We start from the raw sequence: 15,988 nt of genomic DNA on the forward strand, positions 1-15,988 counted from the left end.
TTGTTTATGCTCTTGTAGAAAGTAAAAATAGAAAGTCCTAAAGTAGATATAAAAAATCTACTTAATTACAGTAAAAAAAAGTATATATACTTAGTTACTTGATAATGAGAGGATCTCATTTGGCTGCTTAAAAAACTTTCTGCATTTGCTTTTCCTTTAACTCAGAGTTCAAAGTGAACATGCGGAACCTTTATTGCTTTTGTTAGAGAGTAAAAACTCCACCTTTAACCGCACTGATTATTACAGTGGATTCTTAAGCCTTGCATCAGACTGCAGTATATTTATGATGAGTCAGAGGGACGGGTTCACATGAGTCAGGAAGCTGGATGCTCACAATAATCAAGCTGACATGTAAACAGCGGTTTTCTGTAATGCTGGGGATCATTTTTCTATTTTTAGGTATTAAATCCGCTGCATACTTTGATGTATTAAATTAAGCAGGACATTTAACCTTTTTTTTATATCAAGGAGTTGCTGAGAAGCAGCTGTCATAGCTCTGCTGTCACTTGGAGCTAGATGAATATGGACTTGGAAGAGCAGGAAAACGAACTGCTTGCTCTGCAGAGCATATTTAGTTCAGGAGAGTTCCTTCGAAAGGAGTCAGAGTCTGCCGGAGAATTCCGAGTTTCTGTGGAGCTTCCTGCGGGATTCAGTGTGCTCCTGAACAATGGTAAATAACCTGATCATGCTTATAATGTGTTACTCATTCATCATTCATTCATTTATCTCACCATTCATTTAAATATACTGCAATGGGTTAGTTTTAGTTAAATGAAATAGTGTGTATTTTTTATTAATTCCTGATAGAGATTGCAATATAGTGTTTTCCTAATAAATCCATAGGTATTATTTTAGTGAAAGTGGGGACTTTAGAACTGACGCTTCAGTGACATTTTATCCATTGAAAAATTCAGTATACAGTCTAAATTTGATCATATAAATGGGGATATAAAAATAGATGATTAAGTTTAGAAGGTAGACTGAAATGCATCAATGTTTTTTCAGAAGGTCAGAAGTCATGGTAAAACAAATTTTGACATACCTTCATAATCAACCTGAACATCAACTAGAAGATCTGCCTCCCATTCTACTTTTAGAAATTTGAGGAACCACCAGTAAATCCATTTATACTTAAAAGTCTAGTGGAGGGTTTTCACGAATTTTTGAAAAGACCCCTCCTCTCCACTTAAAAAGAAAAATGCGCATGAACAACCCAGTTTACTTTCCAAAAAAATCCACTATGTCAGACTCCCCACCAGTAAGTGAAAAAGGGGACGAGCACGTAGGACGGCCTTACATAAACACATGACCAGAATGATTGACAATTAGGAGGACCACTTTTTTAGATGATCCACCTGGAAAAAGAAAATCCTCCACTATGCCTTTACATTAAACCAAGCCTCTTTAAATTATTATGTATATTATAGTTTTGTATGTTAAGCTACAAAAAAAACTGTTTTTCAATTTCTCATCCATTAATGGCCTCAGTAATACATTTTGATATTTACTTTGTCTTGTTTTTCCTCCTATAAGGTGAAACAACGAGGCAATATGAAGTCTCTTTCCTTCCACCACTACTGTTAACCATTACACTTCCTGATGATTACCCATCCTCCTCCCCTCCTTCCTTCACTCTCACCTGCAGCTGGCTGACTCAGTCACAGGTAACAAATAAAGAATACAAGTCCACGCACACACAGGAAATGTGTGACTGGTTAAAAAAAAACACACCTAAAACAATGTCATTAAGACAGAAAACTCCAAAGTTATACTAGGCACGTTTATTTGTCTCTTACATTTCAATAAAATGAAATTTCCAAGTGTTTTACATGATAAGCGATAGAGAAAGGTAGGGATACAGACTACAATAAATTATCTGTAGCACTGTAAGAAAGATTCTAAGCAGGTTTGATATAAAATGGCAGGGTGCTATTCTCGTAGGCTTCTGGTTTGTTCCAGATTAGTGGAAGATAATAACTAAATGCTGCTTCGTTATCTTTTGGTTTGATTCGAAGGAGTGTCGACTTAAGCCAAAAGACCTGAGTAATGGAGACAGTTTTAGCAAGTCTGTAATGTATATAATGTATTGTCTAACATAAGCATTTAATTGTCTGAAACACACAGAGCCAGTATGCAGAGTTATTAAGCACTAAGGCGAAATGTTTTACTTTCTTAGTTTTAGTGAGGATGCAGGCAGCAGACATATTTACTGTTTACTGTATGTTCACCTGATCTTGATATAGTTCAAATTACTGGGGACAAAGTACTCAGAAAATTTTCTAGCTGGATTAGTAATACTTAACAAGAATGCTTATTTTATTTTACTCAGATTCAAATACAACTCCTCGACTGGAGGAAGTAGGAGGTGATAGGTAACGCAAAACATTACCTATTGTCACTCATGTGCAATATTCTTCTCTCTCACTGAGCAATAGCACATGCCAACTACTGTGCTGTCTGTGTATTTTTTTTTTTACTTATTTATAAGGTCAGTACATCTCTTCAGTACAAATGCAATAATCTAAGTGAACTACTGTGTGGTCTTTCCTCAGCTCTCTACAGTGCAGATATTCTTATATCTAAAGGAAAATTATTCTAGGACATTACAACTTTTGATGCTCTTTTGTACTACATATTCTCTTTTTATATTGTGTGTTGTATTTTTTTATCTTTAAAGGCATTTTGCTTTAACTGTTTTTACTCTATATCAGCTACTAGAACCTGAATTTCCATGAAGGACTAATCCTCCCAAGGATAAATAAAGTTGAGTCTATTTCTAATAAAAGTAAGAGGTACAGCACAGCAAAAATTGTTTTTGTTTTTTTTTCAAAATGTTACTCCAGTAAACGTAACTGAGCAAATCCATCCATGTGATGATTTGTTGTATTAATCTAATCAACTCTTGAATGGCTTCTAATCACCTGGTGACATCCCAGTGAAGACCTGTGTTTCATTTTATTATTTTTTTTTATAATGCGACTCTTAGCAGCTGAATTAAGAAGAAAACTTTCCAAACAAACAGAGAGCTCTCTTCAGTTGGTCACATAACAATTAAACAGCAACCTGAACTTTCTTAACATACAGCCTATTAATCTCTAATCTATCCTTCAATTAACATAGCTTCTAAAAAAAATAGGGCAAAAAGGACACATCTACACACTAGAAAGATCTACTTTTTTTATTCAATTGAAATGGTGTTTCTTCTCTCTTTCTCTCAGCTAATGTCACTAAGTAATCAGCTGACTGAGCTCTACCAGGCCACTGGTGGCACTGTGGTGCTCTTCTCCTGGATGCAGTTTCTGAGAGAGGATGCCCTGAAGCACCTAGATATCCACACTCTGCTGGAGCTTCCTTCTGATTCATCTAAGACTCCTCAAATAAACAAAATCAAACAGGATGATGATTCTGAAGCCGGCGAACAGAAACGCAATCCAAAATCTGGATCTCTAAATGCCCAGAATCACTTGTCAGCTAACCTCCCATCTGGAGATGCTGTGAACAATTCAAACTTCAGACTTTCTAAAAGCTCTGAATCTACTGATAACTACCAGAAAGATTTATCCTCAAAAGCAGAAAAACCTGAACTTCCTGGGTCTGTTTCAGTCAGACAGGAAGTGGTCCATGGCGTCCATCCAAATAAAGACCCAGGGTACTCGGGTCTCTCTTTGACTCCATCCCAGATGCTTCTCTCCCAGATTTTGATCCATGATGCAGATCAGAAACAGAAGGTGTTTGCTTCCAGGCTGTTTGACTGTGGTGTTTGTTTCTCGAGCTGCCTTGGATCAGAGTGTGTGCAGCTGTACAAATGTGGCCACATCTTCTGCCAGGCCTGTCTCAGAGATTTCTGTAAAGCCCAGATTACAGAGGGGAATGTTGGGGGAGTTACGTGTCCTCAGCCGGACTGCCCTGCCACACCGACCCCTGCACAGGTACTCTACGTCACTTTCTGAAATATCGTCATCTTCTCAGAAAAGCTGATCCAGGAGCATCCTGGGAGACAGATGCTACAACCAAGCTTGGATCACTTCTGCAGAGCTGTCAGCATACAGCTATATATCAGAATATTTAACTAGGATCTTAATCCTAATGAACTGGCAGAACAGATTACATTCTAAATGTAGTTTCTTGCTTAAAAACATAAAAAAAAAGTTCAAACTACTTTTTTCCAATTAAAGCAATAAAGCCAAGTCACTCTGGACTGCAAAGACTTGCCATAAACTTAATCCATAGAGCAGGGGTCACCAACTTTTTTAAGACTGAGGGCCACTTCAAGGGTACCGAGTCATAGGAAGGGCTACCAATACTGACCCATGCACAGCAAGGGTCAGGGTTCACCTAAACTTCATTATACATTATAAAAATTTTTATTGTTTCCTTTAAGTTCTAATTGTATTTTAGATATTGTCGTTTTGAAAGGATCTATACATTATTAAAAAAGGAGAGAAACAGAATAGAAGAAAATTTCAAACTTAGCCCACTGGTGAATTGTTCTTTTCTTAGAAGTCTGAGGGCACCCCATGTGGTCCATCAGGGGCCCCTTGGTGTAGCGGGCACCACGTTGGTGACCCCTGCCATAGAGCACCAAGCATCCACAGTGTAGGACTTCAAAATGCACAAGTTTCCAAGTTGAGGGGTGGGACGCCTCTTTGAGAAGTAATTAGGGCCAGCTATTCATCCCCTCGTTAGTTCTTACTTTTCCTTTTATTGACCTGTCCTAAACTGACCTGTTTCCAACCCGTTTCAGTTCAAATCAAAATCTGTGACTAGATTTATTCTTGCTAAAAAAAAGATATTTTCTTCTACTTTAAAACTATGCTCTACTTTTTTATTCAATTGGATAAAATCACGGTCAAATATGTCAAATAGTTTTAAAATGCTAAATATTTTTGCAAAACCTTATTTTTTTTAATGAATTTTATATGCAAACATTTTTAATTAAAAGCAGAATGCAAAAGGATGTGATGTAAAGTTTAGAGCTTACTGAGAAACTTAATGTCGATGAAAACATTAAATGAACAAGATCAATTAAGAGCAACAAAATATACAAAAAAACACATTTGCTATTTTAACATGTTTGAAACAGATAAACCCAAGTAAAAAAAATGAATTTTTTATGTAGTTTAATGTGCTGATTAAATCGTGTCATAGGTTTAGGCATTTATAGTTAAAGGAAAAAAATAAAATTATAGATCAAAGAAGAAGTAAAGTTTCTGCAAACAACAAGCAGATAGTTTTAACTAGTTAGGCATGAACTACAGTTTTACTGTACGTCTTGCATGTGTGAATGTGTGTTTCAGGCTGTTTTTTGTGCAATTCTTAGAGGGAATGAAGGCACTTCTTGAGGACTATGCCAAAGGCAGCAAGCGGAGGCGTCACCTCCTGGAGAGAAGATATGGCCGTAAATTGCTTCTCTATACCATTGAGAAGCATGCAACTTCCATGTGGATAGCTGGAAATACCAAACCCTGCCCTCACTGCTTCTGCACAATACAGGTACTTTGAGTTATCACAGGTTAAAACAATTTATTTTTCATAGTTTTAATAATTCCTGTCACTTTCTGCACTTATTCTTTTTCTTTTTTTTGGCTTGCAGAAAGATGGTGGATGCAACCACATGTACTGCACTCAGTGTTACCGGCCATTTAACTGGCAGTGACTCTTTAAACTGGAGTCTGAGGTTTCATTCAGATCTTTGAAGTAAGGGCAATATACTGCTGTTGTGATTACATGAAAGAAACAAATCAATATTCTAGAGCTACTTTGCCCTACCTCTGGATTTTATCTTTGATGGCATCATATGCAAGTCCAAGTTCAGAGTCCATTTTCTAAGGTCATATGAAGGGTCAGTAGCTTTAACCGGGCTGTATTTGAACCACCTTTAACTCTTAAACCAGAGTCTAAGGAAATTGAGAAGTAGTACCAGACCTATATTTCTCTTTCCATAGAATAAAAAATTTGAATGCATTAAAAGTCATTATTATTGCTTTCCAATTAAGCTATGTTTAAATTATATTAAGGCCTCAAAAGCATCTGAAGGTTGGGGTTTTTTCATCTCCCCTTTGTTTTATTTTTTGTTACACATTAAAATAGTAAGTAGATAGTAAGTAGATATATATATATATATGTTTTTTTAATAATCCCTTAAATTAATAGGTCATTATAAGAATAACTTCATCTGAGTCTAATGTATAACTATACCAAGGTAACACATATGTATTATTAACAAATAAGCTATAGAAATATGGAAATTATAGTCAGTTCTACATACATGGGCGGTTCTAGACAGGGGCCAGCAGTAGCCAGTGCCCCTGTGGAACTGGTCCTGGGCCCTGTTAGGTCCTAAAGATGCAATACTAAATACATTTCTTATAATAACATATACTGGGCCAGAAACTGTAATTGATTGGGCTTGTGAATCTATTTAATTTTTTTATCTTCATAGTTTTATTTCAACAATGGTTTAAAAATAAAAGTTGTACTTAGCTTTAACTGTACTGAGATAGGATGGCAGTTTTAATGGTGAAACCAGCGATTGCAGTTTTCTGGTCCAAAACCGGTCATTAAAAGGCCTGACATGCCGATATTTTCTTTTTTCATCAATATCGATATTTTCTTGATAACAGTTGTTATAGGATCACATTACAGCTTGAATATTTTAACCTTGCAAGAATAGAATAGGAAATCCCTTTATTGTACCACAATGGGGAAAAGGGGGCTTAAAGGAATCATTTAGAGTCACTAAAAGACAAACAAAACAAAAAAAAACCATGTAAGCCAAAGCTGACATGCAACTCACTGATCCGGTGCCTGTGGAAAAATGGCAAAAATAATTGTACTTTTTAAGAATAATCATAAGAAGTCCCATTTTGTACTTTTCCATACAAGCCTTAAAGGGAACTGTGGGACAGAAAGGCTTACAAGGCACTAGCTCTGATTTAAAATCAAATATATGAATATTTTATGTTACAAATTTTGTGATCGAAATTACTTGACTGCTAAAGATATTTAAAAAGAGGCAAAGTCATCTATTCGAAAAAGTAGAATTCAGCACTGAATTTCTACTGTTATGTTCCTCTGGCCTGTTTTAGACAACAAACACTAGATGGCACTAAAGATCAGCAGCAGGTTAATGAGTCTGAGTAAAAATGTAGGCAAATTTGCTTCAAATTTTAAAGATAAAGTTAATTATGTTTTTGTTCGTCATATAATTAATTTTCAAAGCATAAAAAAAACACAACTAATTATTTGGATTGCAATTGTTCCCAGTTCTTGCACTATTAAGTTTTATATGGAAGGTGTCATGATTTTTTTGTATTACAGTTTTTAAAAAAAGTTAGATACCCCCAGTACCTCAGCTTTGAAAATAGAAAAATGGGCGTTTGACACCTACACTGAGATTTCCTGTTATTGAAACATCCCCCTCGCTTCCTATGCTGCTCTGTAAAAACAGTGACATGAAGGTCTTGTTTTTTGTTCCAGGAATGATCACACACAGGGGTTTAATTGTACAGGAAATGTACGGGAGTCCAAAAAGTGGGTGAAAATGCCTCGAAAAAGTTTTTCAAATTGAAATTTTCTGCCATTGTTTATCAACACCTAATGACATCCATGTTATAATAATTTACCTTTATTGATATCACACTGGTACGGAAGAGGATTAGGGCCACTGGGAAAAAAAAAGTTAACTGATTTTTAAATTTTATTTCAGTTTAACATGGGGAAAAAAGTCAGAATTCTGACTTTTTTCTCAGAATTATTACTTTTTTCTCAGAATTATTACTTTTTTCTCAGAATTCTGACTTTAATCTCAGAATTCTGACTGAATACTGACAATAAAAAAAGTCATAATTCTGAGATTAAAGTCATAATTCTGAGATGAAAGTCAGAATTCTGACTTTTTTCCAATACTATACTGAAAAAAAAATAAAAAAAAATCAGTTAACTTTTTTTTCTTTTTTTTAGTGGCCCTAATCCTCTTCCATACACTGGAGACTGCAGGCTGTGAAGATCGAACCGGATACTTGCAACCTCCTCAGAGCATAAGCGCACTGCTCTACCCACTAGGCCAACAATCCCCTAAATAGGGTCCAAATCTTTTGCTCCCAATGCAGATTTTTATTAGATCCAAGAAAATGATCTGGCTGGGCCCTTTGAACACATATTATTGCCAGTCGTGTTTTAAAATTATAAGTTTATTATAACGTTAAATCTTGCAGGAGTAAAAGATAATTCTGGGATAAACTATAAATACAGGAAAATCCAGAAAAGAAAAAAAAGCCTTAGCTTCATGATGATTTAAGAGCCTGGCTGCAAAAAAACTGGCAGAGGCTGTCATAGACATGTTATAAACGTACATCTTGTGATTCAATAGAAAGTATTAGATGAAAGCATGTTAGTGTTTTAGAATGGTTCAATTTTAAATCCAAATAGGAATCTTAGGTAACAATTGAAAACCAGTAAGAAAGGTCATAAAGTTTAATCTGTAGATGTTTAAAATCATCCGAGGCGTACCTGAAAGGATTACAGCATTAATAGGTGGTTTTATAAACTAACTTAACTATGGGGGAATAAATAACAGCATATAAGCTGTTCAGATTTTTTCTTTTTTACAATGGAATATGTCCTTATGCTGTTATGTGAAAACTTTGTGATGTCAGTCTCAATATAAAAAAATGCAATTAAGGTAAATAACTCCCTTTTTCCTGCAGGTGAAATCATTCTCTTCAAAGCTAGCAACATCTAAAAGGCATCGATGCAAAGAAACCCAAACTATTATGTTACCATAGGTTACAGTTACATTTCAGGGGTGTATTTTTGCATTAGAGTCTGGGGAACTTTTGATTTAATTGACCTAATTAGGTCAACTTAGAATCATAAGAACCATCTCAAGGCAAAGATTTATTTCTTAAACTTTCAGTGAAGCTACTGACTTCAGGCAAACATTCTACCTTTTACACCCACCAGATGACACATAAACAATTCAGCAGAGGCACAGCTTTTTTAGTCAGCGGTATATAAAGAATAATGGATACAGAGGATATGAAACTAGGCTCAGGGGAACATTTTCTCACTTATAACCAATAACTGCACTGGTGCCTTTTTCTTCTGGAGCACTGTGAGCTGAGCCATAGAGACCAGATGAGACTCTCATTTACTGCAATGATCATAAACACAGCCCAGTTATTATCATCCCCATGTTTATTCATCCGCCATAAAACACAAACATACAGGGACTCAGAAATCAGGGCATTGGTCATCCAGGCATTCATTCAGACGGCTAAATGGTGCGTTTTCAATGTTGTTTAGAGGCACTAAATGTGTGCTTTTTTTTTTCTTTCTTTTTTCGCATGAAGATCACAGGATCATATGGTGTCCTGCAAGGATGCTGCTATCAAGTTCGTGGCCCTGGACCAGAAAAAATAAATAAAAAGGAGGATTATGAATTTGTCTGTTAATCAGGATACATGGGCTTCAGTGTGGGACAGGAGACATAAGGGATATGTAATCATTTTGCAGCAGTTTGGGATTACGCAGAGAAGCTTTCCTTTGGAAGTTAAAATTCTTACTTCAAATTTAGTTCTTAGTTTCACAAAATTTTCACTTTTGTCTTCAAATTGAACCTCACGACTGAATCTTCACTGACGTTGAATTTTAAAATGGTGCCTCTGGACTTTAAATGTCAAAGTTTGGATCTCATAATTAATGCTGTATTCAGATAAAATAATTTGTATAACAAAAGTATGAATTTGAAAATAATATTTTTTTATTTTTAGTCTGATATTTATGACATTGTTTCACAAGTTTATGTCTTTACATCTCACACTGTGTTGCTCAAAACCTAATTTTTCTTCCCTTTAAATAATTATACATAGTTACTGGTGCCCCAAACATTCAGTGTATGTTTTACTTAGTAATTTCAGCGTGAATTAAATTTTTATTTCCCTGGGGTATTTATTAGACATAACACAGAAGTTTATTTTTTCAGTCAGTCTTAAAAAATAGAACGACCAAGAAAATCTGACATTCGAGTATGGCATGCATTTAAAATTCAGGAAATGGGGTGATATAGTTCTAGACTTTGGATTAAGTAATTGTCTGATGCTAAATGACAGCGGTAAACATGAAACCAAAATATCATCTGCAAGAACAAATCCTTGATTAACCCTGCAGGTAAGATACTGACTGTTTATAATTACACCAGGAAACCCAACTTTAGATAATTCAACATATTGTTTAAGGGATTAAACTGACGCTAATGATCCTGAGATATAAGAGGAGACTTTTTAATTATCATCTAAGAGCTTTTATGATTTATTAGTAAGAGGTGACTGAACCCGCCATGATCCATTTTTACCATTGATCCTCTAATGCTAAAGCCATTAGCCTTATGAAAGCCAGGCTAGATAACAGTTTATTAGCAGCTTTAAAACCTAGTTTAAAATGACTAACCTTTATGTGTAGATTTGTAGCAAACAGAAAATAAACAAAGAGCTGTTTCTGATGCTCCTCTAACCAGCAAAACAGTTAAAATTACTTTTTAGAGGTTTCACAGTTTGTTGTCTTTCTTTTTTTTTTTTTTTTTTTTTTTCTGTTTACACCTATCCTCACATTCGCCTATCAACCCTGCTTGGTTTAGTCCATCATTCCCGGGGCATGGAAAAAACACACAGAGTCATTGATACAATACACAGTGTGGACTGCTCATCATCGTAAACATTACATTTAAAATTGTAAAGAGATATATACTGAAAAACATGGTCTTCACTTGAATTTAGCATGAATGTGCTTCTGTATAAACACCAAGGCCCTTTTATCTATGCAGTGCAAAGTCATTATGCTTCTTCACTACTAGCTTCCATCCATCTTTTCATAGATTCCTCTTTAAGATGAATATATCCAGAAATATCCATGAATAAACGTCCTCAAAATATATTTCTTCTCACAAACTCCTCAGCATTCGATAGCTGCAACTTTCTTCATGCACAGGATAAAACAGTAGTTGAGGTGCAACATGTTAAGCATTTCTGTCCTCTATAGCAAAACATTAAAGTTTCACATTTAACCCATCTTTTATGAAACAATACAGCACTTTTCACAATAAATAAATAACTTAATAGTTTGAAATTGTGATTTTTATGACGGCAATACATTTCCCAGCTATAGTGAAAGCTGAGAGAAAAGGTTCATTCAGGTATTTGACTCCTTTTAAGTAAAAAAAAAAAGACACAAAAAACAAATATTCTAATAAATTTAGTTATATAATTTATTTATATAAGGAAATCATACCTTTCTAAAACATTTGTGCAATCCATGCCCATCCTTTAGACAGGCCTTCCTATTGGTGTTACCTTGATGAAAGGACAAAATAATCTTTTAAGATAATTCTCTAATAAGATATGTCCTGTGCTGCTTTTGAATTAATAGAGATTTTGGCTACAGCAAATGGTCATTAATTAATGATTAATTACCATATCAATAGTTAATATTATTCTGAATGTCATGACAACAATTACATAAGCAATCTACCGATATGAAGCTTGCAAGATTGGTAAGAATGAAAAGGCTCTGCTCCAGTCAGATAAAAAAAAAACTCATTTTAGATGGACATGCAAAGTGATTTGTAAGGTAGAAAGTGCACAGCACATGCTATTCATGCAAGAAAGCTGGTGGTGGCAGCATCATGCTGGGGAAATGCATTTCTTAAGCAGAGATGGGAAAGTTGGTCAGATATCTCCACAAATCAGAGGCGTATCTTTCTTAATGTTCTTATTAGGCAGCATTAAAAACAGTATAATATCTGTTATAGCCACCTTAATGTAAGTGTTGATGTGAGTTCATGCCAAGTTTTAAGGTCTACTTTGCTCAGATAAATCTGACAAAGAAACATCAATCTTTGGTTAATTTGCTCATAGGTTTTGAAAAAGTTAAATCTGTAACTACCTACTAAAATTGGATTTAAACTAGATCAAAATTAAAGTGAGTTGAACAATGTCGCTATAACTGATTGGTCGGTTAGGTTCTGATCACCCTTTCCTGCACTGGAAAAACAACCTAGAAATAAGTAAATATGTCTCAAATTATGTGTATTTACCCTTTTTTGAGTAGGTAAATGAGATGGTTTGCCAATGGAATGAGTATTTTTACTCTTAAAATAAGATATTTAGATAAAATGCACTTGAAATAAGACAATGCAATTGCGTTTTCTTATTTTAAATGTAAATTGTCTTGTTCCATTGGCAAAATGTCTATTTTACCTTCTCAATTCAAGAACAAATGCACCTATTTTAAGAAAAAATGACTAATCTAGGTTTTGATTTTTTTCCAGTGTGACCACCTTTTTCTAGGGTTTATTGTTTCCTGAACTTGCTGGGCTGTTAGGTAAGATTCACTGCAGAGCGAATCCTATTTTGCATTCCGGTCTCTTTTGTTGCAGCTAATTTATTTATATATTAGTGCTTTTAAGGCACACTCATATTATTTTATAGAAAAAATAAAAGATGAGTGCTTGAAAGGTTGTGTCCTCATCACAGTTCTGGTTAGAGCTCTGGTTACATCAGCTCTTTATTTTTCCGTTTTGGATTAGAATCCGCAGCTCTTTGGCCTCTTTCCTACCTTTCTTTGACCTTGCCCAGACCTTAAACAAGCACTAAGACAGCTGTTTCTTTACTATTGGTGTTTTGTGTTTGACTACGGCCGCTATAAAGTCATAACAGGATTTTATCACAGAGACCAACGCAAAGTATATTTGTGTTACAGGAGGTAAGTGACATGTTCTTTACTAGATAAAATCAGGATGGCATGGCATGGATTCGCATTCAGCCCCCTTTATTTCGACACCCGCAAATAAAGTCCATTACAGCCTACAGGAACCTCTTAGTTATTTTTCCACGTGTCGGTAATTTAATCGCATCTTAAAAAAACAGAAACATGTAGCGGTTGAAAAATGATGAGTTGCGCCCTTCACAAATCTTTAAGTTCTGCAAGAAGAAAGTTATTGCTGAAAAGTTAAGACACAAAGTAGGGGGTCAAAAAAAAACATGTAGAAAGATCTGCTCTAAACAGAACAGTGGTGGAAATTACCACTGTGCATTATGACGAACAAGCCAACATGGTGGAAAGTGTTGGTGGCAGCATCATGCTGTGGGGAGGCTTGCCCAATCATAGCTGATGGAAACACATGGAGGTAATTAAATGCAGACTGCAGCAGATTTTAATATAATGTCAAACAATAACCGCCAAACGTTTCAGTCTCTAGATGAAAAGAAAGTGCTGACTAAAGATAACCGTGCACTTTAAGCTGGACTGTTGTGAGATCTGAGTTTTCAGTCTCACAACAAATCCATCTTGAAAGACTCACGCTAATACGTCCGTTTCATAACCACCAGCAGGTCGGACCAATGACATGCCAGCAGGGTTTTTGGGGCGGGAGATGTAAGAATGATGACAGTCAGAAGGGCCTTTCCAGAGCATAACAAATATGGCTACGCCTGGAGGACTCACCCGTCGATACCGCAATTGACTCGGTTTTAGCTAAAATAGCAACAATTTCTCGTTTAAAAAAGAAGCAAAGAGATTAACTTTGTGCATTTGTAGATTGGAAAGATGTCTGTGCTTTTCTACCAGCAGGATTTGGAAAAAGTGTTGTGAAAACGCTGAAGAAGCTGAAACGTCATGATTTGCTGCAACGATTGGCTAAAAGCGTATTATGGAAGGCGGGTACTAGCTGGTACGTTACCCAATCAGCTCGAAGTATTGTTCTAAACGTCCCTTCTTTTCACGGACAGACTGAACGGCAGCCATCCCAGATTGATAACTTAGAACTCAACTCAGTTCTACACTCATCGATCTGGCTACTGCCAGGTTAGACTAAAGGGGGCTGCATACAAATGCGCTCTATAAAGATTTTAACCCAACATTTTCCCTCAACTTCAATGTTCACTACTTTGTTTTGGCTCTTTAAATAAAATCACAAGTAAATATACTGAAGTTTGTTGAAGGGTTATGAATACTTTTGCAAACTCCTGGAATTAATATAATTGAATTCCAAAAGGATGCTTTCACTTGCTCTTTTCAAGAGGTTGAAATATGTCAAGGTAGAAACAGTTTCTTTGATGGATGCCCCTTTTTAGCTTTGACTTTACGTGATTTAGATTAAAAGGCAAGATCATCCATTTGTGATCCGTTTTAAATGGGTTTTGTTTTTTTTATTTTAATAAATAACATACAGAAAAAAAATCAAAAATAATTCTAACATTGACAAAAATATGTGTTTTGGCACTAATAAAATACCTTTCTATAACCCAGCATGTCAGTCAGGATTAAAAGGCATCTTTTTGTAGCACTGACTTCATACAGTTTGTTCGTAATGTAGGGATGTTTGCCAAAATTAAAGGCACCTTCAAACTCAAAATGCCTCATGCTTGTGTCTTCTTCAGCTCAGTGTAGCGAACTGGAACAGTAAATCAGATAAACAGACAGAATAATCTAATTTAACTCCAATTATAGGAATTATCTTTCAGGCAAAATACAGAAACTTAGCTGGAAGTGGGCCTTGAGAGAGAGAGAGTAACATCACAAGTCTGAAAATCCAATCTGCTATTTTAAACTGCAATAAAACCAGCTTATTTTTTCTGCTTGAATTGACCAGAAACAATCAAGAGCCCTGAAACTTGCAAACTAATTGAAAGTTTGGAGTTAAAGACTTTAGACGATGTATTCCACTGTGAGTAAATGTTTTTCTCTATTCGGTTGTTTCAGCGAAAACCTACATCCAAAGTGGTTTCGCTTCACAAGCAACCTCTTCTGACACAGCAGTCAAACTGACGCTATTATTAGCTTTTAATAAAACACTGGAGGTACCAGAAGGTACTTTAAGGAATTGAGGAGGGTCCACAGCAAAATATAAAAAAGAAAAAAAAAACATACAGTGCTAAAACACTAAGTCGGTGTGCACAAGGATGATTATTCAAACTCATAGTAGATTAAGATGCTGAGAATAATAAGAATCAATACGATTCATATTTTATACTGTATTAATACCTATAATATAATTTGGTTTTATTTACATACGATCGAAGTGATTTATAATAATAGAAGATATAAAGCAGCTTATCGAAAAGCTTTACCACAGTACAGATTGGTTTCTACTATTTTATTTCCAAATAAAAAGTCAAGCTTTGGCCTATATTCCAACAAATGCCAAATCAATGCAAGTCAGTATTTTCTTGCCTTTTTCCTGAATTCACCCAAACGGTTGGTCTGAGGTAAACCGATGCTCACAGCTTTAGTTAACACTGCTGTACTTTATTATTCTATTGTGCTTTTATCAATTCTAAAATCAACAAGAGGTTTAATTCCTCTGTTAGGTTGTAAAGATATGCAAGGTCTTACTGCCAGATTAGAGATCACCTGACAGCAGAACCTATAAAAAATACATTTTCATTTTTTTTTCTTTTTTTATTGACTTCTGAATGCCCTTAGTCCTGATTGATTCCTCTCTCTTTTCTAAGCATTTCTCCACAAGCCCAGATTTCCGGTTCTTGAATCGTCCTCTTCCAAGTGCCTTAGCGAGCCCCAAGATTTATTTTGCATCTCATTTGCATTCACTTGTAACCTGAGTCTGAATGAATCCTGCTCAAAGCTAAGAAGAAGAGCAGACTAGTGAAGGTATAAAAAAGAACAGGAGTTACTTATTTTCCTAATCCATATGTAGACTGTTTTTTTTTTGTTCTTTTTCTAGCTGTGTTTAATTTTGATTAAATGTGCAGGGGTTTTTAGTTCTTTTTTTTTTTTTTTTTTTTTTACCACAAATCTCTACTTAAAAAATCGAAATGTTACACAGGTGCATCTCAATAAATTTGAAAATCATCAAAAACCTTTTTTGCTAACTAAAATTAAAACGTTTAACTTTTATATAGATTCCATTTAGAGATATTCTCTATAGTAATTGCCTCTGTTTCTGGTCAGTTTGATAATTATGGCTTGTAAG

General features: G+C 35.2%; 1 protein-coding gene across 1 annotated transcript; it reads left to right on the top strand.

Moving 5' to 3' along the window:
- Nucleotides 1-304: 304 nt before the first annotated feature.
- LOC119789877 (E3 ubiquitin-protein ligase RNF14-like) lies at nt 305-9,443 on the top strand. The gene is made up of 7 exons (XM_038295065.1): nt 305-670; nt 1,534-1,664; nt 3,219-3,929; nt 4,532-4,596; nt 5,259-5,493; nt 5,594-5,697; nt 9,354-9,443. Exons 1-6 carry the CDS (start codon nt 517-519, stop codon nt 5,654-5,656), a joined length of 1,359 nt encoding a protein of 452 aa, XP_038150993.1. The 5' UTR covers nt 305-516; the 3' UTR covers nt 5,657-5,697; nt 9,354-9,443.
- The last annotated feature ends 6,545 nt before the right edge of the window (nt 9,444-15,988 follow it).

This window comes from Cyprinodon tularosa, unplaced genomic scaffold (assembly GCF_016077235.1).
Source record: "Cyprinodon tularosa strain WSP-4 unplaced genomic scaffold, ASM1607723v1 ctg35, whole genome shotgun sequence".
Lineage (NCBI taxonomy): Eukaryota > Metazoa > Chordata > Actinopteri > Cyprinodontiformes > Cyprinodontidae > Cyprinodon > Cyprinodon tularosa.